General features: G+C 37.5%; 2 protein-coding genes across 4 annotated transcripts; both read left to right on the top strand.

Annotated features, from left to right (window-relative positions):
* Positions 1-534: 534 nt before the first annotated feature.
* nos2b (nitric oxide synthase 2b, inducible) lies at positions 535-11342 on the top strand (the record flags this gene model as incomplete). The annotated part of the gene is made up of 25 exons (XM_081370967.1): positions 535-597; positions 672-773; positions 935-1083; positions 1634-1796; positions 1887-1978; positions 2085-2226; positions 2441-2580; positions 3311-3485; positions 3587-3688; positions 4974-5168; positions 5327-5409; positions 5570-5714; positions 6328-6432; positions 6624-6673; positions 6759-6933; positions 7043-7163; positions 7502-7580; positions 7741-7931; positions 8013-8179; positions 9046-9256; positions 9393-9480; positions 9580-9701; positions 9789-9937; positions 10272-10466; positions 10626-11342. The coding sequence occupies 25 exons, from the start codon at positions 535-537 to the stop codon at positions 10662-10664; spliced, it is 3243 nt and encodes a 1080-aa protein (XP_081227093.1). The 3' UTR covers positions 10665-11342.
* On the top strand, positions 11335-16378 carry mrps23 (mitochondrial ribosomal protein S23). Of its 3 annotated transcripts, XR_014030516.1 has the most exons (6): positions 11398-11565; positions 11863-12042; positions 13316-13393; positions 13487-13610; positions 13689-14096; positions 15699-16378. XR_014030516.1 is itself a non-coding variant. In XM_081370983.1 (5 exons), the coding sequence occupies exons 1-5, from the start codon at positions 11522-11524 to the stop codon at positions 13833-13835; spliced, it is 573 nt and encodes a 190-aa protein (XP_081227109.1). In that variant the 5' UTR covers positions 11335-11521; the 3' UTR covers positions 13836-14271. The 3 variants fall into 3 exon arrangements, 2 of the variants coding, with proteins under 2 accessions (XP_081227109.1, XP_081227110.1); XM_081370983.1 differs by lacking the exon at positions 15699-16378 and having other exon boundaries at positions 11335-11565; positions 13689-14271; XM_081370984.1 differs by lacking the exon at positions 15699-16378 and having other exon boundaries at positions 11348-11565; positions 13692-14271.
* The last annotated feature ends 10499 nt before the right edge of the window (positions 16379-26877 follow it).

Consider the following 26877-nt stretch of genomic DNA (forward strand, 5'->3'; position numbering starts at 1 on the left):
ACTAACCAGTGTGACATACTGTATGTGTACAAAAGCTCTTATTGAGAATTAAGTTAACACTGATGTTTTGTTGTTCAAACAAAACTATTATTTTTAATAAAACATCAACATCTAAACCTCTGTAAAGATATGAGAAAAATAAAGTCAAACTGGTTAGTAATAAGTGAAGCTGGTAATGCTGTTTTTGGAGTTGTTTAATCATCCTCTGCTGAGATCTTAGATTTAATGTAGTCGTTTATCTTCAGTTGATTTAATCTAAGTCTGTGGCTGGAAGTCAGTTGTAGCTCTTCTGTTTCTGCTCGTCTCTTTTTTTTTTCTTCTGTTTTTGTTCATATTTCCTTCAGTGATTCTGCTTGTTAACAGCAGTTTCCTCAATGGTCAATCATCCCTTAAATAATCACTTAATCATCTAATTAAAAGCAAGACTGCTTTAGTGTTACTTTTTAACACTCTGTATAACACCCAGCAGTGTTATCAAAAACTGTACTTCAACATTTCATTGAACTGATTTTCCATTCAGTATTTCAGGGAGATATGGGGAACCAGGCCACTAAAGACAAGAAGGATGTAATACTCCACCAGATTAAGCCGAATACGGTGAGCAAAACTTCAAATGAAATGCAATGTCATAAATGAAATGCAAAATCCTTAAGTTCTGTCGGTTTTTCTAGCAATGGGAGAACCAGGTAAATCGATGCCCATTTGCCAAGCAAGTGAAGAACTACCAGGATGGTTCGTGCCATAAGGATACATTACATCACAGAGCAGTTAAGGTGAACAGATTTATGAGCCTGTCCCACTGAAATATTTTATTTTTATTTGTACTGTATGTGTGTAGAGGTCCTCATTGCCTGCTGAAATTAAGTTATTTTGGTAATAGCATGGGATGATGAGTAGTACAGGATAAGTTTGAACTTTCCCCCCTTATCTTTAGAGCCAGGTTTGCATGTCTAAGGTCTGTGAAGGCTCTATAATGACTCCAGAGGCTCTGGTGCGATGTCCTTCCTCCACCCTGCCAGGCTCTGATGAAATCCTCATGCAAGCTATTGACTTCATCAATCAGTACTACAAGTCAATTAAAAAGTAAGAACCTATAAGTTCATAGCCACCAAAGAACATTTTTGGTAGATCAAAATGGGTTTTAAAGGAATAGTTCACTTTAAAATGAAAATTCTGTCATCATATACTCATGTTGTTTCAAACCTGTATGAATTTCTTTCTTCTGCTGAACAGAAAGGAAGATATTTAGAAGAATGTCAGTAACCAGGCATTTTCTGGGTCCCATTGACTTCCATAGTAGGAAAAAAATATACTATGGAAGTCAATGGGACCCAGAAACTGTCTGGTTACTGACATTCTTCTAAATATCTTCCTTTCTGTTCAGCAGAAGAAAGAAATTCATACAGGTTTGAAACAACATGAGTATATGATGACAGAATTTTCATTTTAAAGTGAACTATTCCTTTAAATGGTTGATGGTTAATATTTTACCATTAGTTCACTCTAATACTGAATAAGTGGTTACGTTCTTGGTTTTCGTTTAACGCCATAATAAAGCAGACCATGAATTTGCTTAATTCTGAAGAGTGAAAAGGGTAGGCAATATGACTGAATTATATCTGTTATTATTTAGCTCAAAAATTGAGGAGCACCTGTCTCGTGTGGAGGAAATCGCTAGGGAAATAGATGCTACTGGGTCATATCAGCTCACCACAAAAGAACTGGAATTTGGGGCTAAGCAAGCATGGAGAAATGCACCGAGATGCATTGGCAGAATTCAGTGGGCTAATTTGCAGGTAGTTTCTCTATTTTGGACTAAAACATGTATCATATGTGTAGTCGTATACTGTTGTTCTATTTACATTATCTCATGTTTTTCTGTCCAGCTGTTTGATGCACGTCAATGCAGAACAGCTGAAGATATGTTTCAGATGCTGTGCGATCATATTCAGTTTGCTACCAATGGAGGCAACCTGAGGTAAACCAAGAATGTGTTATTTGAGATTTTTAATAAACCGTCCCATCTTCATTGTCTTTGTAAATTTGATGTGATGCTGTCACACTAAAGAGATTTATTTTCACAGGTCTGTCATCACTGTGTTTCCTCAAAGAACTGATGGTCAACATGATTTCCACGTGTGGAATAGTCAGCTCGTACGATACGCTGGCTATAAGATGGCAGATGGTACAATAATAGGAGATCCTTCCAGTGTTGACTTCACAGAGGTAGACACCAGTCTATTTTCTTTATAATAGATATTTTCTCTTTTTGCAATAACTTTTTTAGAATATCTATGTACAGTAATACTACCAAATGCAAATATTCTTTTTAGTCTTATATTTAATATGAGGTCATAAAAACGTTGTTATAATTATAAAAGATATACAGTATTTATAATATATACCGTATTAATGTCTTGTCAATACCCATATTTAACAGATGTGCATCCAGCTTGGGTGGACACCAAAGTACGGCCTATTTGATGTGCTTCCACTGGTGTTACAAGCTAATGGAGAGGACCCTAAGTTATTTGAAATTCCCCAGCATTTAATTTTGGAAGTTCACATGGAGCACCCACAGTAAGTGACATGGAGCTTGTACTGGCTGGGAAAACATGCTCACCGTAGATTAAAAATGCTAATGGATTGAAAACACTCTAAATGGTTGTTACATCACTATGCAACAAGGGTTCTAGAACAAAGACTCAAAGTCAGACATTCAGTCTTGTAGCTTGTCTAAATTTGAGTGCGATGTTGTTTACACAGACCACCAGAGCTCTTGACTGAGCTGCTCAGATTTCTGAGATGACTTGCATTCCACTTGATTTTGCAGCAAATCTGTTTGCTTCTTGAACAGAAAATTATGCAAGGCTTTTCCTTTTAAGAGCTCGTATTGAAAGGACCTTTAAAATCAAACGCTCCTTAAAGATCAGGCTAGAGTGGCAAAGCCATTCAATCCTAAAACAGCCTGTCTCTATGCCACATTCTTTCATCCAGACCTAACAAATGAGTTTAACCAGTGAGGCCTAAAGTCAATCCAGACTCACTCCAACACTTCCCATTAGAAAGCTACCTAATTAGTAGTGAATTTGACTGAAGTGCTGTTTGATGGGCTCCAATAATGGTGCAATCATGCAGACCTAGAAGTGTTATGGATTTGTGTCAGCAAAATGGATGAAAATAAGAGGGTTTTTTTAACTGAAATATTGCATTTAGTAACATGGTCAAGGGTTCGTTTGAACTGGTAGCTAAATATATGCCAATGCATTTGCATGCCATTAAAATTGAATGGTTTAATTCACTTCTTCAGATACGAGTGGTTTAAGGATTTGAACCTCCGATGGTATGCGTTGCCGGCAGTGTCCAACATGTTGCTGGAGATTGGTGGTCTTGAATTTCCAGCATGTCCTTTTAATGGTTGGTACATGGGCACTGAGATTGGAGTGAGGGACTTCTGTGATGTCCAACGCTACAATGTTCTTGAGGTGCTACAATTTTTCTTTCTGCTTAAAATATTTACAGTCAAGAAGAGAAAGTTTAGAGGATCTTTGATAGTAATTTTCAATCATTTTATTATGTCCTACAGCGGGTTGGCCGCCGAATGGGCTTGGAGACGCAAAAACTGTCCTCGCTATGGAAGGACCAGGCCCTGGTGGCCATCAATGTCGCAGTGATGCATAGTTTTCAGGTAAACAAAGCAAATAAGAGAGACAGAGGATTTTGTATCATTTTTTGGTATGATTTTGTATAACGTAAACGGCCCCTAAATCTGACTGGTTTGTGACTCATGTGACTATCACTGAAAACTGAGACCCACACATCATTTGTTCTCTGGATTTACTGAAATATATATATTTTTTTAAGAATTATTTTCTCAACATTGCATATCTAATCAGCTCTTGATGAACACATTAATTATTATTTGAATTATCACATATAGAAATGTACAAATTCATGTCATTTCATATTTACATGCAGTGCAGGGATTCCCCAACTTTTTTGTCAGCTGAACCACCTGAGACTTTAAGAGAATAAATTAGGATGATCAAATTAATGTAATGAACAAGTTAGGTCAAAAGTCATCTAAAAGTAATCTAAAAGTAGTCGGGTTATATGGATTAATTTGGAGTCATTAACCAACTACAATTTGTAAGTAATCTACCCAGCACTGCCAATTTGTCAAAACGTGAAATAGTTACAAAATATTTTTATTTTATTTTAATTATTTGCTGTTAAATGTAGACCTATTTAAACTGATAATTCACTGACTTGAAAGTTTGTGAATCTGAAAAAAAAAAAAGTTCTGGAAAGCCCTGGAATATTTTTGAAAATAAACACATGGATACAGGTCCTTGAAAGTGCTTGAATTTATTTTGTGCAAGAAGTTTTCTGGAAAAAAATCCATATTATTCCCTCCATTCCGCTAATGCGTTATTTCGCCAGCACTTCATTGCTTATGCATATTAGCTTGCTTGATTTACGTTAGTTACGCGCTACGTTAAGTGTTTCCGTTGTAAGGTACTTTGTGTTGTACATTGCCATGACATTCACGCATGCACAAAACTACTCTACGATGGAACCACAACGTTTGTTGTTCGACACATTAATCTTTGAATGGTCCTTCAGTTTGAAGTTAACCAAGGTGTGGGAACCCTGTATATATATTGATAAATTATTTAAGAGAAAACATGTGTGAGAAGCTAAATCTTAATGTAAAATATTTTAGTCAAATTAAATTAATAGAAGAACTAGAGGTGGATAACATTCTAATATATAACATTTTTATGAAATAAATATAAATAAAAAAACAATATTGGGAAATTATTGGGAAAATGTATGGGAAATGATTCACATTTATGCACATCATAAAGTTATTCTACACTGGAAAGTCAATATAAGGGTTAAGATGATATTTGACCTTGTTAAATGTTTATTCACAGTTTTATGATCTTTTTTGTCTAACCGACATACAGAAAAATAAGGTCACCATTACTGACCACCATTCTGCATCAGAATCCTTCATGCAGCACATGGAGATGGAAGTGCGTCTGCGTGGAGGCTGTCCAGCCGATTGGGTCTGGCTGGTGCCGCCAATGTCTGGATCCCTAACTCCTGTGTATCACCAGGAAATGCTCAACTACATCCTGTCACCCTTTTTCTACTATCAGGTATCATCCTAAATATCTATTGTGCATTCATCAGAAAAGCTGCATTGCTGGATTATTCTCGAGTCCAGTGGTATAAAGCTATGTGAAGTATGATGATGTCCAAACTAAAGTTTTGGGATGTTCTTGCCTTAATGTGTCTCATCTGTTTCCATTTAAAGCCTGATCCGTGGTTGACATACAAGTGGAAGGACAAGAAGAGAAAAGCGAGGAGGTGTATAATCAGCTTCAAAGGATTGATCAGGTACCACAATATCATATTTACACTTCCTCAACCAGAACAACGCAGTGCTGTTCTCTCAGAAGAGATCTGTCTGCAACAATGTAATGAATATTTGAAAGGTTAGCTGTGGACATTTGGTGAGCAGCCAGTATAGCTTCTTGTTTTCTTTTCTCTCTTTTAGAGTAGTGCTCTTCTCTCAGACACTCATTAAATCAGTCCTGGCCAAGAGGGTGCGTTGCACCATTCTCTACGCCACAGAAACAGGGAAATCACTGACTTTTGCCAAGAAACTAAATGCCATGATGAACTGTGCCTTCAGCTCCAGGGTAAGAGGACCATCACCCCCGATTCATATGTAACTTATCGCATCATTACCAACACTTGTGGCATATGTGGCACATTCATAACAGTATCCCACTCTAAGGTGAAAAGTCCCCCTGTAGTCAATAATTTTATCCCTTAACTCATCTTTGATCACCAAATGACATATTTAAAGATTTTTTTCATGCTTTAAAATAGCTCGAATGTAACTCTACACCCTCATTTAGTATACACGGTTCTATGAATATGGAAATTAGCCCCGCCTCCACTCACTCACACCAGCTCAGAGATCCACTTGTTGACGATCACATATTGACGTGATTGGTTACAAGGTAGTTTGTGACGTCAGAAATGCCACGTTTTTGAGACTGTCTTTGGTTCACTGCAGTTTTAAAATACTCAGCAATGGTGTTGACTTATGCGTTTGCACATGGTTTGTCTTAAAGCATATTAAAAACACCACATAGACATATAAGCTTGATTTTCAGCACAGGGGGACTTTAATAATGCTATATGTAATAACTGATTAAAAGGAATACTGTTCAATTAAACACTAAGATTTGACATTGACCTTTTAGTTAACACATACATATGTGAAACATTGTGTTATTTATACAGGTTGTTTGCATGGAGGACTACAACTTCAGTGAACTTGAGAAGGAAAGTCTCTTAATTGTTGTCACCAGCACCTTCGGCAATGGAGACTGTCCAGGAAATGGAGAGGTGTGGATATATTTATGCACAGTGACCTACTGTATTTTAATGAAAAACCGTTACCACAAAAAATAATGCTGAATTTAGTATGTCCAAATGAAAAGGTCTTCAAGAAGAAGTCATTTGCTTTTGGAATGATTCTTTGTAATAACCACAAACGATGTTTGATAATTAGAATGTGATTCTTACTTTCTTCTCAGAGTTTCAAGAAGCAGCTTCTCAGTCTGAAAAGCCTCAGAAACAAAGTCAGGTCAGTATTTAAAATCCTCTACAATTATCTTCTCTCCACTCCCGTGTAGAATATATTGTTTGAATTGTTTCTTTCCCCCACACAGGTTCTGTGTGTTTGGTCTCGGCTCTCGAATGTACCCACACTTCTGTGGGTTTGCCCATGCAGTGGATGATAAGCTTGCGGCACTGGGAGCCGTCCGCGTGTCATCCACAGGAGAGGGAGATGAGTTGAACGGACAGGAAGAAGCTTTCTCAGCCTGGGCCTGCACAGCCTTTAAGGTCTAAATATAAGAAATATAATTAATAAAATAATCATTGAGCATCCTTTGTTTTCTGTACTTTGGTGAACGTTAAAATGAATCATGATGTTTGTTTTCTGTATGTAAAGGATGCGTGCAAGGCGTTTAACATTCAGGGTCAGCTTCCAGGCAGCGATGGTCTGGCAGATTCCTGGGATCCGCAGAGGCACAGAGTTCAGAATGACAGCTGTACACTTGACCGAGTCGCAGGTACATTTAATACCATTTTATTTCTTTGAAAGAAACATCAAGGGGAAATTATGGGCAAAGCTTGATGAAACCTGTAGAAGTAATTAAAAAGCTAAGCAAAAATGCTATATTGAGAATATTCTCACCATTTCTCATTTTTAAAAAATATGTTGCATGACAGAATTATATACAGTGCGATATTATGTAGGAATATGGAAATGCTTAGTGACATTTTGACATTTTAGATTCAAATATGCCATTTAGCAATCATTATAAGAAATGAGTACTCAAGAATCATGTTATTAACAGATTTGCAAGATTTCTGCAGTGATTGATTATTATTTGGCTTGGTTTTACAGCTCTATCAGCTCTCCATTCTAAAGCTGTGGTTCCCATGAAGCTGAAGAGAAGGCAGAATCTACAGAGCCCGAAGTCAAGGTTTGCTCTCAAACCAACTTATATTTGTGCATCTGCGTTTAATTATTATTCATTTTTATTATTATTATAAGCTTTTATTTTTTATGAAACAGGTGCCTTATGTTGTGTGCCTTGTTTTCTCACACAATATTTAACAGTATTTATTTTTATGTGATCTCAGTCGGTCTACTATATTGGTGGAGCTGGAGATGGATGGGAACACTGAGCCCTTAAACTTTGCCCCTGGAGACCATGTGATGATTTTCCCAGGGAACTCTCCTGAATTAGTAGCTGGCATCCTAAAGCATCTTCCCAGTGACCCTCCTATCAACCAGAGCATTTGCTTGGAATTCCTCAATGATTCCTACCCTGGTACTGAACCATATAACCTAATTACATAATGGAAGTCTTACACATAATAACATAATGATACTTAATAATGTTGTCCTGCAGATGGTGGAAGGTGGCAGAGAGATGAACGAATACCACCATGTCCTCTTGTCCAATCTCTTACTTACTATCTTGATGTGACCAGCCCACCCTCACAAAGCCTCCTCCGCAAACTCTCAAAGATGGCAGGGCAGGAAGATCACAGACAGCGCCTCTCTGCACTAGCAGCAGTAAGTCATTTTTTGACAATCACAGATGTCTCAGAACTACAGAATTTAACAACTTGTTAACTTTGAGGGTCTTTTAGTAACTTTAACGGATAAATATAGAGAAAAGAAATGCATTTCCCATTGCCATATGATGAGGCATTTTTCATAATAAATCATTTTTTACAAATCCTTATAATGGGCACATTTACACAGACTTTTTAATACATTTTCGAAGTCATAGAACGGACCGACTCATTCATTCAGGAATCTAACGCTGGTTGCGTTGTGTTTTGAATTCGCTAAAACGAACCTCCTGTAAGAGTCTTTTTTCCGGAATTGAACTATGCTGGACTATACTGGTCAGGCTTTGTTTGATTCACTAAAAAAGAACCGACTCATTTTAATCATTAATATGGGAATTGAACCACACTGGTTTTGTTGTGTGTTTTTGATTCGCTAAAAAGAGCCTGCTCGTCAATCGTTGGAACGGCATCCCGAATGCACGTGCGAGAACTGTTAACAGACCCGAATGTCATTCAGTTCAAGTTAAGTTAAAAAGATTTGGAACCAGTTTAATATTGCATTTTGAAGGCAATATACAGTGTATATATAATGTCTTGTGTAATTTAATTATTCATGCTGAAAAATCCAAAGTAGTATCCTAAAAGTGTAATTGATAATAAAATGTCTTCATAACAATGAACCTGCATATTAACGAAACACAAATTCTTTCATAAAATGTCCCATTATAGCCTATTGAATGCAGCAAAATAATGGGTTCATGAACGCTTATGCTCATCTTTCATGAAAAATGTCTATTGTGCGCAATTATCATGAATTGTTTTCAATGGAGTTTAAATACATACCAAGACATCCCTCTTCTACAGGACCTCCAGGTTTACACAACATGGAAGGAGTTCCACAGACCTACCTTCCTTGAGGTGCTAGAGGAGTTTTCCTCTCTGGAACTTTCTGCTGCCTTTCTCCTCAGCCAGCTGCCTCTACTGAAGCCACGTCTTTACTCCATCAGCTCCTCCCCAGACCTCCACCCTCAGGAGCTCCACCTCACTGTGGCAGTGGTCAGCTATCACACACAGGGTAGAGGCAACCATATTCCCAAAGATTCTCTGATCATTTATTAGTTGATACCTAACAGTAGAACTTCCTATACGTATAACTTCTAGAATCATTGAAGAAATGTATTTGTTGTTGTCATATGTCCTGCGCTGTTTAGAGGGAAAAGGTCCGCTGCATTTTGGTCTCTGCAGTACCTGGCTCAATACCATCAAAGAAGGAGACATGGTGCCATGTTTTGTCCATAGGTACCTTTCATTTCACATTCTCAAGATGTTCCTGAGAGAGAAATGCAGCCCAAGGTGTTTTCCCTGATCATAATTAACTAACTTTTCCAACAATTCCAGGTCTGGCGGCTTCCACCTTCCATCCGACCCTAGTGCTCCCTGCATATTTGTTGGAGTTGGGAGCGGCATTGCTCCCTTCCGTGGCTTTTGGCAACAGCGATTCTATGACTTGAAAAAAACAGGTATTGAATTTTATCCCTGATCACATTCGAGTCGTTTCAAAAAGTCCACTGAAATGGGCTTGCCTCAAGTTGTGTTATTTCTCCAAGGTCTTAAAGGGAGTCCGATGACACTTGTGTTCGGTTGTCGGGATTCAGAAACTGATCATCTTTACAAAGAAGAGACTCTGGACATGAGAGATAATGGCACTCTAAGCAGTATCACAACAGCTTATTCTAGGCAGACTGGACAACCCAAGGTAGACAAACACAACTGTAGTTATATATATATATATATATCTTGAGTGATATCTATTAAGTATTACAATTATAATCTATAATAATAATAATATTGTTTTTATTATTTATTGTTATAATTTGTCAGTCTAAGCTTTTGTTTTTGAAACGGTTGCCGTAGTATGTCTTTTTCAGAGGTGTAAAGTCCAGGTTCTGACCTCTGGTCTTTTTGCTAATGTTCATAACACAAAAATATGAATAGTTACTTTTTTACTCAGATCTAAAAAATGATTCTGAATGGCTGTTAACATTCTCTGGTCGTTGCTTATAGACATTCTGCATTTGTTTTTGGTCCAGGTTTATGTCCAAGATATCTTGCGAGAGCAACTGAGTGACAAGGTCTTTGAGGTTCTGCACCATAATCCAGGACATCTGTATATCTGTGGAGGCATAAACATGGCTCATGATGTGGCCACCACTATCCAGGAGATTTTAGTCAGCCGGCTGGGCATCACTCTTTCACAGGCTGAGGAATATCTGTCAAAGCTCAAGGTGAACATTCAGCATGTTGACACATTTTATAGCTGCTTCAGATAATGTCTTACAGCATTTATGCTCCTATGAGGGCTCAGTTGCCCTGAAATGGTGAATTGTTTACAGTCTGTCATTTTACAGTCAATAATTTTAGATGGTTATGCTTTTTGTTCACAGAATGAAAAGCGTTACCATGAGGACATCTTTGGATCCTAGTGGTCGAGATCACTTATACCATCTTGAGATTTTCAATATCCAAACACACCAAAAAGGGGGACATTTTAATCTTTTTATTTTCATACAGCTTCCAAAATAATGCCAAAACCTGTCTTAAGTCAAATCACAATTATAAACTGGAAACACACACAAAAAAAGTAGCAGCAATGTATTTAAATGTGGAGTGTACAGTTCTAATTATAGAGAGCATTTTATTTCCTACTTGTAAATAAACTTATTTATTTTATTTTATTTTTTAATGTATTTTTGATTTGTTTTTGGGAAGACTGACCTGCACTTTGCTAGCCTATTGAGTAGTGCTTTGTATGGCTATAACTAATTGCAAGAACAATTCTTTTGGATTCTACATTTGCCATGCTCAATGAAACAACTGACCTTTTGAACCAAAAAGTTATCATGTACATGTTACAAATGCTTATATAATCAGTCACCTAAAAATTGTGCAGCATACTAAAACATGTTTATTTTCCTTGGGTTTCACTTTCTGTTTGTCTATGCTTAGCTTCACATTTTCAGTTTAAACCATGAGGCTATTGTGTTTATTGTTATATATGCTCCTGTGGCTCATACTTTCTTATATAATCACCTCTCACAGTGTTAAGTGTTATAAATTATGGTAAATATTGCATCTTATAATAAAGTCAAGTTTGTACTACTAAGACACGGTAGTGTTTTTTTTATTCGCGTCCTAGTAGTTTGTCTATGATGGGTATCCGTAGTAACACCGGAAGTGGTGTATCCATGCTGCAGAAGAGAGTATTTGTAACTCACATTTTAGTCTCTTTTCTGTTTTATATATTGATATCTAATTAAATTTGCATTATCGAATAGACATTATGGCTGGAAGTCGACTTGAGAAATTCGGGACTGTATTTACCCGGTAAGCATTAGTGACAGCATGCTTTTTGAGATCATTTCAAGGTTAATGATAAAAATGTGTTTTAAAACAAAAGAGATCGGATTACTTTCAAATGAAGGTGTACTATGTAAAATCGTTTTATAATTCCAAGAAATGATAAAACAAAGACATCTTGTATGGTGTTTATATAACGTTAGGAATTGCTTTTGGCAGTTGAATCTAGAACAGAGCAGTGTTATATATGTTTTTGCAGCAGTTTGCTGACACACGCATGTGTTGCTCGTCATTCATAACACTCATTATGATGATGTTTGCAAGGGTTCGTGATTTAATGCGAGCTGGAGTCATCAAGCAGGAGGAAAAGCCCATCTGGTTTGATGTGTATGCTGCTTTTCCTCCTAAGAGAGAGCCACTCTACGAGAAACCCGTGAGACCACTGAAAAAACATGCAGAAGACACTGTTCCTGAAATCTTATACAAGGAGGATGAAATACGAGCGTAAGTCCAAACAAACCCGTATCATCTTAGTAACTTCATTTAAAATCTTCGCTTTCAGCAGTATTGCTCTCCCCATGGTCATATAGAATGTCTTATGGTCACTCTGTGCCCTTCATTTGTACTTTATATATTTTTTCCTCCCAGCTATTAATGTTTGTGCCATCTCTGTTGATGAATGTAATGCCTTTTTGATTTTGTTTTTTTTTTTATTTTGATATTGGTGCTATATACACTGCTGTTTAAAAGTTTGGGGTCGGTAAGAAATCAATACTTTTATACAGCAAGGATGCATTCAATTCATAAAAAGTGATAGTATATATGCTGTTCTTCTGAACTTTCTATTCATCAGAGAATCCTGAAAAAAACAAAACAATTTCCACAAAAATATCAAGCAGCACAACTGTTTTCAATATTGATTTATGATGAATATAAGAAATAGCACCAAGTATATTAGAATATTAGCCTATATTAGAATGATTTCTGTAGTAATGAAGACTGGAGTAATGATGCTGAAAATTCAGCTTTGCCATCACTGGAATAAATTACATTTAAAAATATATTAAAATAGAATAGTTACTTAAAATTGTAATAATATTTCACAATATTACAACATTGCTGTATTTTTTTATCAAATAAATGCAGCCTAAAAGACTTTCAAAAACATAAACAATCTTACCAACCCCAAACCTTTGAATGGTAGTCTACATATAACTTAAAATTAACAAGGTCCCAGATTTTACTGCTGTCAGACCCTTTTCGTAAAACACCTCTAACCCGTTTTTGGGTCACGGCCCATCAGTTGATGATAACTGCATTAAAGGGATGGTTCGGCCAAAAATGATATTTAACCCATGATTTACTCACCCTCAAGCCGTTCGAGATCCATATGTCAATCATTTTTCAGACGAACACATTTTCAGTTATTTTAGAAAATGTCTTAGATCTTTCAGTGGTTATAATGTGAAGTAATTCACATCGTTTATCCCCCTGGACCCGGATGGAATACTTTTGTGAAGGATGCATGCACATTTTTGGGACTTGAAGGAGGTGGACCCCATTACTTCACATTATAACCACTGAAAGATCTAAGACATTTTCTAAAATAACTGAAAATGTGTTCGTCTGAAAAAAGATAGATATATGCATCTCGAACGGCTTGAGGGTGTGTAAATCATGAGTTAAATATCATTTTTGGCCGAACTATCCCTTTAAACTTGTGTGCTTGCCGGAACCTGTTCAGTAAATCTACATGACTTTTCTTCTGTGATTGTAGGAAGTTCTTTGAGGTTTATGGTAATGGACCCAGAGCTTTTGAGCTCCTCAAGCCCAACTTTGTTTCTTCATGTCAGAGGTAAGTTTTATAGTGGGAAACTAAACATATTTTTACTGTACACTGAGTGTTTTCTGTGCCCTTTGATTTAGTTGTTGTGTACTTATCATTCAGGTTTGTGATGAAGCACAGTGAATTAGAAAGCAGAGGGGATGTCAAACCTGAGCTTCTGTTTGAAGAGACCGCAAAAGCACTGCTCGCAGAGGGAGTTTATTTAAGAAAGAGAGGAGGACCTGGGGTGAGTTTGAGTCTGAGAGCTGAATTGTTCTTTAGCTTGCTTGTCTCTTCATTGTCCATCATGTTTCTTTGTAACCAGCAGGTGGCACCAGAGTTTCGGAACCCTTTGCTGAACATGAAGTTGACTGACATGTTGGCAGAGCAGCAAAGAGACACAGAGACGATTGTTCCAGAGAAACAGCCACAGGCAGAGACAGTGAACCCTGACGGCCAGACGTCATCATAAATATACCACTTTCCTCTGTTAGGACAACATAAGCTGCTCCTGCCTCCAGCACACCAACAAATGCTGCTCAATCATGCATTTTTGATGCGTCAAATACCGGGACACAGATATTGTTTGTTCTGTTGTGGACACTATGCAAACCCAGAAGAGCAACATGTGTCTTTTCCCCTCTTGGTGTCAAATGAGTGACGTTGAAGACAGTCAAAATGGTTTTGGCTTGAGGTCTTTATAGCCAAGCAGAGACTTTATAATACAGATCTAGTAAGTGTTTAGTTTCTGTGAAAGTGTCTAATGTCTGTGTAATAAAATATGTGGAGTGTTTAATGAAAGCACTTTAAAGTCCATTAACGACAGAAGTGGTAAAGTATCTGCGCTGTAAATCTGTGTTTCATTTCCAGTTTTCAGAGTCACTCTATAAACTTATGATTCTTATTGATATTCTCCCAAACCCTTTTTTTACTGCATCCTTGTTACCAGTGCACTCTTGCGTTTAAATACATCCTCAGCACAATCTTAAAGAAATTTATTATAAGAACGTTTTTCTTGTGATGTTTCAGCCATATAAAAAATCGATGGAGAGCTGATCTGCACAGACATTAAATTTCAAATTACTTCACAAATGCCATTGTCTTAAACTCCGAGCATTTTCCCCACTCCTTCAGAGGTAATGTTAAACTGAAATATTTTGATGTAAAGAATTACTGACAATTGCTCATTTGTCATTTAAACATCACTTGTGTTTGTAGCATAATATAATAATAATTAGAGACAGACAAACAAACACTGGAACACGGACAATGACCCAAAAATGAAGAAATGATTTGACCAATGGAAGGTTAGTATTTTGTAATTGCCTAGAAATGAATTAAATAAAAAATCTGTGGTATGAACTGAAGACCCGATCTAATTTAGCAGAACATGGATGTCTCAAGCAGACCTCTTTTCCCAAATGACTGAAGGCTTTATTAGCTGCTGAAGAACATGCACAATGTACTGAATAGTTACTTTTTGCAAATTACAACTATTCAATACCATTTACTTTCAATATCCCACAAATGGCCTTGTGGGAATGTCATTGAATAGCTATCGGTTAATCAATTAGGAATTTGTTAACAGGAACAACCATTTAAATGTTTTCGTGTACCAGGAAAAATGTGATAATTCAAGGATGTGAATCATTTTTACAGCAGTAATTTAAAGAAAACAAAGACATGACTCACCAAATGAGCATGCCCTTGATTGTTAGTGTTTGTTTTTGTCTCTAAAGACACTTTAAACCGCAGACTTCATAAAAGCACCACTTAGAGACCAGAAATCCCATTAGTGGGTAAACGTTTGCTACTGACTGAGCATCGGACCCAAACACATTTCACATTTTGTGCTCGATGAACAAACAAACAAAAAATTCTTTTTCCATTTCCTTATTTTGATTATGCCTTTGTCACATTCTAAAGGACTTCAGAGTAGCCTATTGTGGCTACTGATTTCAAATTTTGAGAGATTACTTAATCCAGTCTAGACATAATCTCTTCAGGTTCAGGCAAAGACCTTTGGTTCAGGTCCTTCATTGCTGTCTAAGAGTAAATGGCTTTAAACCATAATTATGTCAGTAACATTTCGTATGTTTCTCTTTTTGTGACACTAGTTTCCTGAAAGGAGTTGACCGCTAGATGGCAGTAATGTGATGTCTATTGACAGTTGATAGCCTATCTGTCGGCTGTTTGTTCAAAACGCAAAACACATCTTGGATAACATTTTACCCAGAAGTTTTTTTCTTCTTCTCGATGTTGCAGTTTAATTTGTGTAATTTTTTCAGCTTTAATGGTTTTTATATGTGTGTTTTCATGTGTGTGTGTTGTGAAGGACCCAGATGCAGCTGAAATTAGTGAAGGAGAGGCGTGTAAGTAGTAAAGGCAGAGGCGCGTGACGGACGCTTGGAGGGTGAGGACTGCTCCTCAACACAACAACCGTTCAACAATTACCATGGTAACTAACCATAGTTCCTAAATACCATAGTTATTGTTACTGCCATGAAAATACACAGTAAATTAATAATAATTTATTTCTTAATAGTAAGTATGACTGCCCCCCAGCTAAGTTAAAAGAGACCAGGGCTAGTTATCACGGGTTGTTTTCAGGAAGTTGTGTAGCCTATATAACGTTAGTTCTAGTTGTGGTTTTGTTAGTTTGTTTTAATACAAACATTATTATAAAATAAGTATTATCAAGAAATGAAATAAAGAAGTTAACACCAAACCTACACACAAGCTAGCTGAAATCACTTCAAACTGCACATTGAGGTAATCTTTTGACTTCAGTTAAAAGCAGTTTTTCTCTTGCACAAAACAATAACGATTTTAATTAGGGTGACAGCTACAAACATAAATTTATACTAGATTAATACAAAATTAGATAACTGAAAACAGTGATAAAAAGCAGTAGGCTATTTAAATGTCTATTTTGCTACAAAAAGGTTAACATGCCATGCAGAGAGTTTCAGGAACACAGTGATTATTAATTAAATTGCAGTTTTTTAACCAGTTAAAAAAAAAAAAAAAAACCTCTTTAAACCAACATGTTCTCTATTTGAGAGAGAGAGAGAGAGAGAGAGAGAGAGAGAGAGAGGGGGGGGGGGGGTGTTCTAGTAGAGCGTTTGATTTGCTTCAGCTTGTTCCGTAGAAAGGTTGCAAACAGAAACAATGCTTTTTCATGCTACAAAGCTACAGTTTAACTACTACTTTTACGCTACTGCAAATGTAGTTTAGGTGCGTCAGTACTTTGCACACATGATAGCCAAATTTTCATGTTAAACTGACTCTTTGAAACAGTTGCTCTTTGACTTAACTTGATGTTTTCATTTTGAAATAACATGTTTCAATCAAGAAACCCGATCAAACAGGACTTTCATTTCCCATCATGCTTTGCAAAGGGGTTGAATTGGGAGAGTAAATGTTGAAATAAAGTGTTATTTTATGCATTTTTGAAAATGCAAGATGAGAAAATAGAGAGACTTGTAAATGTTTAATGTTCTATTATGTTGGTGTTTAAAAGTTTTTGTTATGTTAGCAGCATAGTTCGAATTATGGGGGGTATTGTGGGGGTCTGACCCCCCTAGATGAGACTTGGACCCTCCCAAAAGGGATGAAAATAATAGTTTGGGGGGGTACTGAAAAAATGTAATAAAATAAGATGTTAGCCTATCCAAAATTGTATGTATTTAAATCATCATATACCAACTATTCAGGAAATAATCTAATGAAATACGATTTTCAAACCCTCACTCCCCATTGGGCTGTACCATTTCTCTGGTACGTTCAGACTGTGTTCTCTGCTATGGTTCTGATATCACTTCACTAGCTGTCAAAACGTACGCACCAGCTACGGGCGCAGGCGCTGGTGTGTCAGCGAAAAATTAAGAGTAATTGGCTGAATCAACTTTAATCTCTGCCTATGGTTTTTACTGCCATGTATATCATGCGTTGCGCTTTGTGGTAAATGTTATGAGCAGCTCGTCACATAGGCGTCACTAGGCCCTTTTTAGGGCAGCTTCAGATTGAATCATGTTCAGCCAAAAAGCTCATTTTTAAGAGTGAAATATTATAGAACAAGGAATACTAATATGGTTTTAAGGTCCTCACTTCAGAATAGATCTGGTTCATTTACACATACGCTTTTAAATTTTAATGTCCTGAGATTACAACCGGCTTATTTGAAGTGTCCCTGGTTATGTCTTCTCTTTTGTTATGTCCTGATAATGAGACATGATCTGTACACACTAGATGTGCACTACTGCTTCTGTCTGGTGGCCAAACAACCCTTTGAGTGCTCCATCACCATAATCAATGGCAGGTTGAGCCGGCTGGGGTTTGAAGACCTTTACACAAACACTGTTTGTTTTACTTCTCCACGGCCACGGAGCTCAGAAGAAAGGCTGCCATCCAGTTGCCCTGGTCATGGTATCGATTGGGACCTGCTTGTTTGTTGTTTTATTTATTTATTTGTTTATTCAGCACTGGAACTCTGGGATTCTCCCCTCTGCATATGTCAAGGGCATTTTTCTCATCTCTGGCCTACAAAAACTTCAATCTGCTTTGCAGTGCAGGCCTGCCGTACTGATTAATTACATAAAGATGCCTGATGGTTTAAATTAGCCTGGTATATTACTTGAGAGACCTGAATTACTGTATTTTGTCTTCCTCTCTCTGCTGAGGTCTGCACAAATACAGGCAGCTCACAATCCTTAACCTAAAATATGATGCTCTCCAAAAGTCCCTGAGTGTGTATGTGAAGTTTTAGCTCAAAATACCTCACAGATTATTTCTTATAGCATGTTAAAATTGCCCCTTTTTGAGGGGGAGCAAAAACGTGTCGTTTTGTGTGTGTCCCTTTAAATGCAAATGAGCTGCTGCTCCCGGCACAGAGGGTGTGCTATCAGCTCAGATTACCTCACACAGACACGCACTAAAACTGTTCTGCCTTTTATGTTTAAACTGTAGTCGGACAATGATGGAGAGACTCAAGAAGTGACAACATGTAGAATGCAACAGGACATTTCTGAATGGTTAGTTGATGAATTTATGTTGCTGATGTGGAGTTAACTATCTTCAAGTCTTTGAATGGCATATTCTGTCATGATAATATATAAAAGCGCTCGTGTGGGAACTGTTATAAGATGCCTAAAGAGTGTGTTACGTACTGTATTGCATGTGAAAAGACGGATGCGACAGCTTGAGCATACTCACAAATGTGCCTACAACAACTATTCCTCTTCTCAACATGGACTGTGTCGTGTTCCCAGGGGCGGGGTTTATGTACATTTTAGGATTTGTGATGTCACTAACCCGGGAGGAATGTTGTGTAGTCCCTACCAGCCTTTTGTTGTAATCCTTAAAGGGATACTTCACCTCTGGGAAGATGAATGTGTATTTAAAATAGGTCATTTAAGTAGAAGAAATGTGGAGAAATTTTTGAATTTGGAGCTTTCTAGACTGAGAAAAGCCAGAAAATGTATTTTTGGCTTATGTGGATGAAAGACAACAACTCCCAGAATGCACTTGCTTCGCTGCCTTAGGAGGCCACGCCTACCGGTTAGAGAGCACAGTTGAAAACAACAAGGCTAGCCTAAGTAAGTGATGAGTTTGCCAGGGATTTAGAGACCCAAAATGTCCGGGATTCGGCTTTTGCGTTCTACAGTCGCCATTCATCATGTTTACTGTGGCGAGCAGGACGAGGCTGACGGCCGCGGGAGAACAGCGCGAGGCCGGTGGCTTCATTACTGAGACGCGCCGGGTCTCGCATCTCTCACGGAGGAGAGGGAATTTTCTTAGCAATGTTAAAACGCACATCAACCGATCACTTGTTTAGCGTTCATGTAAACACTACAGTCAGATTCACCGATCGGAATTAATTCAGTTAGATTGAAACGAGAGGTGTGCGTGTAAACAATGAATGGCGACCGCAGAACGCAAAAGCCGAATCCCGTACATTTTTAACAGTCTCGCCCGCCGGACAAGTCCGGGAAAAGGAAGATGGTAACCCCTACTTACTCAGCTTTCTCCTATTATTCAGCTTTCTCCACAGAACAAGAGCATGCTAGCTTAGCTTCCAAAGAAAGACGGCTGATACTGTGTACATTCTGTGAGTGAGATCCCACCCTCTATGGGCGGGCTGAAAACATGCGGAACAACGCCATCTACTGGCTGTAGTCTTTAGCCTCTGGACAGAAAATCCTCCGATGACGCAAAATGACGATTTTTGCGTCATCGGAGGATTTTTTCCAGACAAAAAATGCATAAATCTCTCCTCTCAGGGGGATATGAGGGTAGAAAGCATGGTAATTCGAAAATACTACAGGTTTTCTACTAATACAAAGCTTAATGCTAAATCCTGAAGTAACCCTTTAAAAATGATTTCTTTATAAGCAAATATCTTCCTTTGCTTTGAACTTTGAGCGTTGTAACTTTGCAGATGTTGTTTATGCTCAAACAGCAACATTACACACTAACTAAAGTTAAAAAAGTGAAATCATAATCAAACACTCACTATAAAAACCAGGGTTTTACAGCCTGATGTCAGATGAGAAAAGTTGGAAAAACCTAGATATAATTATTCAGAATGTACATTATACACTAAATTTATTCTTTTCTTAAAGTCCTCATATAGTCAATAATTGTATCCCTTAAAACTAATATTTGGTTTAATATTTATAAAATTATTTCATGCCTTAAAATAGCTTGAATACACCCTTGACTCATTTAGTATATGCTGTTCTATGAATATGCAAATTGGCCCCGCCTCCACTCACTCACACCAGCTCAGAGATCCACTAGTTGACGATCACACGGTGACGTAATTGGTTACAAGGTAGTTTGTGAAAAGATTTCAAACTATTTTTGAGACTGTCTTTGGTTCACTGCAGGTTTAAGGAGAAAATACTCAGCAATGGTGTTGACTGATGCATTTGTACACGGTTTGTCTTAAAGCATATTAAAAACACCACATAGACATATAAACAACATTAAAAAAATTGATTCACCACAGGGGGACTTAAAGGGGTCATAGAATGAGAATTTCAAATGTTCCTTGATTCATTATACTATAAAAATACCCTGTAAGTTTCAAAACTCAAAACTTTCTTGTTATTCTAAAAACTGCTTTTATTGAAAATAATCTTTAAATTATATAAAGAAAGCGATCAAAGAATGCTCCCTTTCCTGTTGCCCAAGCTGTCAATCAAACAGCCCGAGTTTATCTGGACACTTGCCAAAACTCGCTGAAATCAATCATCACAAAATCATGACGCTGTTACAATGTACAGTACAACGAAGCTTTTACTGTATTTACATCGTGTTTGCATTGTTATTTGGTGAAAGCCAGAAGTGTAATTTCATACGTGATCAACAGACTGTCTGTCATCTGCTCAATGCTCATCACTGCAACCTACTACCATACTTTTCACGATTCCTTAATCTCGATAGCTGTTATAGTAAAAACGTAGTAAAAGTTTTAGAGAGAGTTCCACGTGTAATACTAGCTATTTCATATGCAAACATGTCAGCCAATCACAGCAGTGGGCGTTCACACTGAAGTCTCACAGCAGACATAATCCAGTCTATGAGCCCTTTAATAAAATTAACACACTTATAATGCTTTATAATACACCTTTAATGTATATTTACATAGGTATCCATGCATATATAATGTATTATAATAGCTGTTAATCATATATGACAATATAAAAACTATTTGTAAGATATTATCAAACATTTGCAGTACACATTATATAAACCTTTCAATTCTTTACAAAACATCATCATTTGACACTTTTAGAGAGAAGCATAGCCATCTCAAAAACACTAGGCTTCTGGATATGCACCATTAAAGATCTATTTATTTACGAAAATAATTTAAATAATTTACGTAATTTATGAATAGCGAAAATTGATCTACATTTTGAGCTGTAAAAAAAAAAAAAAAATTTAGAAATGAAAGAATGAACCTGTTAACCAACTGAAACACAAAAGAACTCCAGTGCTGCCTTTCACATGCTGCTGTTTATATCACAGTTGTGCTGTCGAGATATACAATAGCCTGTCTAAAGTCATAAGAAAGACATGAAAAATACAGTATTTAGGCCAGTTTAAAAGCCTCAGTTTAAACTGTCAGGCATCTCAGTTGACCAGGCAAAGGGTTAAGGCTCTCCCGCGGAGTTCTGCCTCTTCCCCGTCAACACGTGCGATCCAGGTCAATGCAATTTGCTCTGCGGGCGAGTTCATTTTCACATGGCATTGAAATGCACGGCCACACGCGCTACCCGCCTGCATTGCCTCAGGTCTGTTTCCTCTCTTCTGTCACCTAGAGCCAACCTTTCACATGATACAATTCTAAATAATTTTTGATAATTAATCCTTGTGAAAGGGTTTTCTAACAAGCCTAAATTGCATATAAAAGTCTTTGACTTAAGCTGTGCTTTAAAAAAAATCAGTTCAATTAAAAGCCTGCGGGATAAAAGGGAGCCCAAAGAGCAATTGCACCCATGTGGTGCGTTCATGTCATAACTTGCCTCATCCTTTCCGTTTAGATCCTCATGTTGTACAGTTCAGAAAATATACACTGTGATATTTCAAAGTGAAAACATAGAGATTTTTGGAGTATGTGCTACAAGAAATGACCATTTCAGTCTTTCTACTTCAAAATCTCACACGTCATTCGATGTGTTACTTGCTGTATCTTTGTCATTATTTGTGAAATTTAATAGCAGTTCCCAAGTGAAAATTGTTATAAAGTAAATACTGCACTTTTTTTTTTTCGTGCACTCGTTCAGCTTAAACGGACCACACAGGAGTCAGCGGTTGGTGTGGTCGAGGCCTTCTGTGGTTGTGATTCACAGCCTGTTTTTGAGCCCCCTACAGGGTCTGTGAGTTCTGCTATACCCTACCCCAAAGGTGCAGGTGAGCTCGGACTGATCTGAGATCAGAGACGCAGCCACGGGCGAGCCCTCTTACATGATTCCATGTCCTCAGGCTATGAAGTCTGAGCCGAGCTTTGGAGGGGCAAGAGGTGTAAAGGGATAAATGGAAACTGAATTCAACAGGCTGCCGCCAAGCGTGGTGTCATCAGCTGATGCCACAAAGGCACTTTTTTCTCCCTGACAGGAGCTGTTCAAGGCATTTCTTCCCCCTTTATCATCGTCTTTTTTTAATCCTTCAAGGACAGGAAGAGCTCTAATGGGAGACCAAAGCATGTGACACATTTTAATGCAAAAAAAAATGAACATCTCTGCTTGAGACTTTTGAAAGAAGCTTGCTTTTGTGGATTTTTGCCAGTCACTCTCAGTTCTGAGAGGACAACTTGTGTTATTGACACGACAGACACCTTTCTAACCCTGGATGTGCGAGACCAATCACTATCATTACGGCTGATTCCTTTAATATGATTTTCAGACTTTCATTTAAAAATTTTGGCTTGTACATTTAGTTTAGGGAATCCGATTGTGTTTGTTGCACAAAGAGAGTCGCTCGTGCAACCAGTGCTGTTAATTATGATTGGTTTGTTATTGCTCACCAGAGCATAACAAATCGCCATTATGTTGTTTTGCTGAGTCTAATTTAATTGTAACAAAAGTAATTATCTCTCATTTATATTGATGCCATAAGCAGAAGTAAGAGAGCACCTGCTGCCATAAGCCAGTTGTTTACTAAAAATAAACCAGGTGAAATCTAACCTTGTGTTCTTCAACGTACCATCCATCAAGAACTTCCTCTCCCACTATATTTGCAGAAAGAGTGAGTTGTTTATGCTCAGTATGCATTTTATTCTTGGTTGAGCTATTTAAAAAAAATTATAGTTTACTTAAACTTTCTTTTGCAAGTTTTTCTTTGTTGTAAATTTCAATGGTATAAATCAAAAAAGTAAAATCTACTTATCTGTGACAACAAGTGAGGGAGTAAACCTTTGCAAATCTTTTGCTGTGGCACTTCAAATAATCTAATAACAGTCAACTGAGTAACATTTATAAGTGCCGAAATATATTAGATTTCAAACAACCCAACAAACGTAAAGAACTAAATGCATGCTCACCAAAAGTGAGACAACAAAGCATGTGAAGAAAAGGTCTGCATCCACTGATCTCAACAAGTCCTTATCATGATATACATATATGCATATACAATATTCTCAACTTCAAGTTCTTTTTTGCATTGCATTTACCACAGTCTTGTTTTTCAGTAAAAAAAAGATTTGAAAAAAAAAAAGTGAAGTTCCTTTAGAGAGTATCAAAATCTCCTTGAATTACTTCTTTACATGAACTTTTCCCTGTGGACGTGTAACTCATCCGGCATATCTTGACCGCGGTAGAGGAGAACGAGCCAGGTCTTCTCTCGTAATTTTCAGTGAATATCAATGAAACCTACATTTCTATGAGAAACGTACAGTAAAAATAGACAAACACCTGAGGCTAGTCCATTTGGAGCGCCGCCAATTACTACACCCACCAAGGAGAACGACAGCGAAAGTCCCTGAAAAGTTCTACCCATTCTTAACAATGATTTGTATTCAGTGTCTTGACTATTAGCCTACTCAAGTATGAATGTAGAGGACATCTTTCCGTGGCACCATCTTCGCCCAGGGGGACGGTTGAAAGAGCCCGCCGAATGCGGTGAATGCTATTTTTCTGGGCATCGTTTCCTCTGACGGCCGCCTGCCAAAACGTTAGCGGTCGAAGTGATATGACAACCCCCACCCTGGAATCTCTGCAACATTTTGCCCCTGCAAGATGTCAATAACAGGCTCCAATCGCCCAATCTTCAGGCCCGCCCGGCTCTGCAGGCTTTTTCCGGGAATGCATCCTTCAATGTTCATTCTATATTAATGTTTGTCAGGAGTGATTCTCGTGCTGTCTGGGGTGGAGGATTGACTGAAGACACTCGGAGAGCTGCATAATGAGAATCTTTAATATCGTCTCCCTGTCTCCCTCCGCTGCAGATGAGATTGTTTGGGGCTAAACTAGCGAATGCGCTAAAATACTATTTATTTTCTGATGGGCCTGTGGCATCTCTCGGTTTCTCTTTCTCTCTCTCTCTTCTCTATTTTCTCCGTCCGTGAGACCTGAGTGCTCATGTGAAAAGTTTGCATCGCTAAAGAGGAAGAGGGAAATAACCTTGAGGAGTAATTTGACTCCGTCACTTGTCTCCGTCTGACAGAAGAGGCGATTACGGCCTCGCTCTCAAAACTGGAGTGTTTGCAAATACAGTATTCACGTACAGTTGGGCTCGGGCAGCTGTGTAATCACCCCCCTAAGTAATGTGACACTTTCTTGCTGCAGTAATAAGGGAAGGAGATTTGAAATTTTCTCTCTCATCCCCCATGAATAACATTAAAAATGGAAACCGTCCGAAGCGGAGGACGGTGATAAAGCCCCTCGTATTAATTATGGCTTTAAATAAATAATGCATCCTCATCTGGATCTATTCTCTTCCGCTCGTTCATCCGGCCTCCTCATCACGCTCTCATCCACAGTTCAGCACTTCTGATCAATCCTTCAAGGACAGTGGAAGATTGGATGATGGCCGAGACACACTTTTTTCCGGAGGCTTGGGAATTTCAGTGGAAGTGCTTTTTCTCCTTTTGTTCCTGGCATGACCACAGAATTGATCTGAAAAATGCACCAATTTCTCAAAGAAAAAAACAAAGTATTGGCAGGAAGCTCTTCTCAATTTTTTGCTCAGCATCAGAAACAGTGCTGAAAAAAAAAACTCGGTGCTGGACTGAATGAAAATTCCCAGTGATTTCAGCTGGATTAAAAATAGGAAAAAAAAAAAGTTAGAATTACCTTTCACATTTTCCTTGTTATAGGCAAATGTACACTTAAAGTTTGAGCACAGTAAGAGTTTTTTTTTAATATGTTTTTGAAATAAGTATTTTATGCTCACCAAGAAACTCATTGCTGTTTACAGAAGTTTTGATCAAATTAATGCAGCATTTGATCAAAACTTCTGTAAAAACAGCAATATCTGTGAAATATTACAGTTTAAAATAACTGTTTTCAGTGTCACGTGATCCTTCATAAATCATTATAATATGCTGATTTGATGAAACATTTCTTATTATCAATATTGAAAAGAGTTGTGCTGCCTAATATTTTTGTGGAAACCATGATATTTTTTTGTAAATCTTAACAATACAAATGTTACATTATGAAAACTGTATATATAAACTTATAAATGTCTTTACTGTCATAAATGGCTGAATAAAAGTATTTCTTTAAAAAAATAAAATAAATCTTACTTACACCCAGCCACACACAAAAGCCACTTAGTACATAAAACACAATAACGGCAACAATCAGTCATCATTCTGAGTAGAAAATACACAATTTACCAAACAACGACATTAACAAAAGCTACAGTGCAAGCCCCAGTGCAAGTTGGGAATACACTGCAAAGGACTCAAATTCATGGAGACATGGTGATTGAAAAAAATATGAGATATAATCTTTCCTCCTATGTCAATGCTTTTGCTCTCACAAATGTTTTGTGATCCCCAAGAAACTCTGCATCCGCTTGCAAAACTTTTGAGTTCTTTGCGAGCGAACGCAAAGTTTCTTGAGGGAATGCAGAAGTTTTACCAAAACATTGCAATACATTTTTTCTTCCCATCTCATATTTTTTCCATCACCAATTCCCTTTAAGGGCTCCGTACAAATTTGTGAATAAACTGTACAATATTTTGTACTTTGGAACAATACTTGAAATTTCAAGATAAATATCTGGAGGTGGGGGTAGATTGTCAACTCGGTTTTAGTTTTCTTTTTCATATTGTCCCTGAAGTTGAACAATGCATGCGACATATACATTTTTTTTATATTGATTTGATGTAATGTTTTATTTTATGTTTATGGGCGTGAGGTGTATACTCAAGGAGAGCTTATACTGTAATAACCTGTATCTTTCGCCTACACACACACACACACACTGGAGCTAAGCAGGGTTGATCATGGTCAGCCAGTGCGGCCAGCAGGGGCTGCTCATCCTGTCACTGTGTGGGATAATGCCCCTGTACACAGTAGTAGTGATGATAAGATTAAAAGTTGAACTGTTCACCTGTGGGTACATACTGAATTATTGTTGGTTCATTATAACGTCAAGTGAAAGTAACTTGTATACAACACGTTGCAATAACAAAATCCTGACAGTTTGCATTTACTCTGAGATTTTTTTTTCTGGTTTACTTCAATTAATTTAGTTAATGCAACTCAATTTATAAAGTACCTCCTGACTCCAAAAATAAAGTAAATCCAACATCCCATATGTCTATTAGGTTTTGAGGTCATCTGTATACTAGTGTACTTTTAAAAGTTGACTAATCAAACATTGATAACTCGTGTTACGTTCAAGGGCGTATGCAAATTTGGGGCCAATAAAACGCTCCCTATGTTATCTAAAATCTTTTGACTATGAAAAAAAGAATACGTCCCGCTCCAACAAAGAAAACAGATTTAAAGGTCAATGTTAAGAATTATGGTGGTGATAATCAATAAACATTT

The sequence above is a fragment of the Scardinius erythrophthalmus genome (genome assembly GCF_964197995.2).
Source record: "Scardinius erythrophthalmus genome assembly, chromosome: 7".
Taxonomy (NCBI): domain Eukaryota; kingdom Metazoa; phylum Chordata; class Actinopteri; order Cypriniformes; family Leuciscidae; genus Scardinius; species Scardinius erythrophthalmus.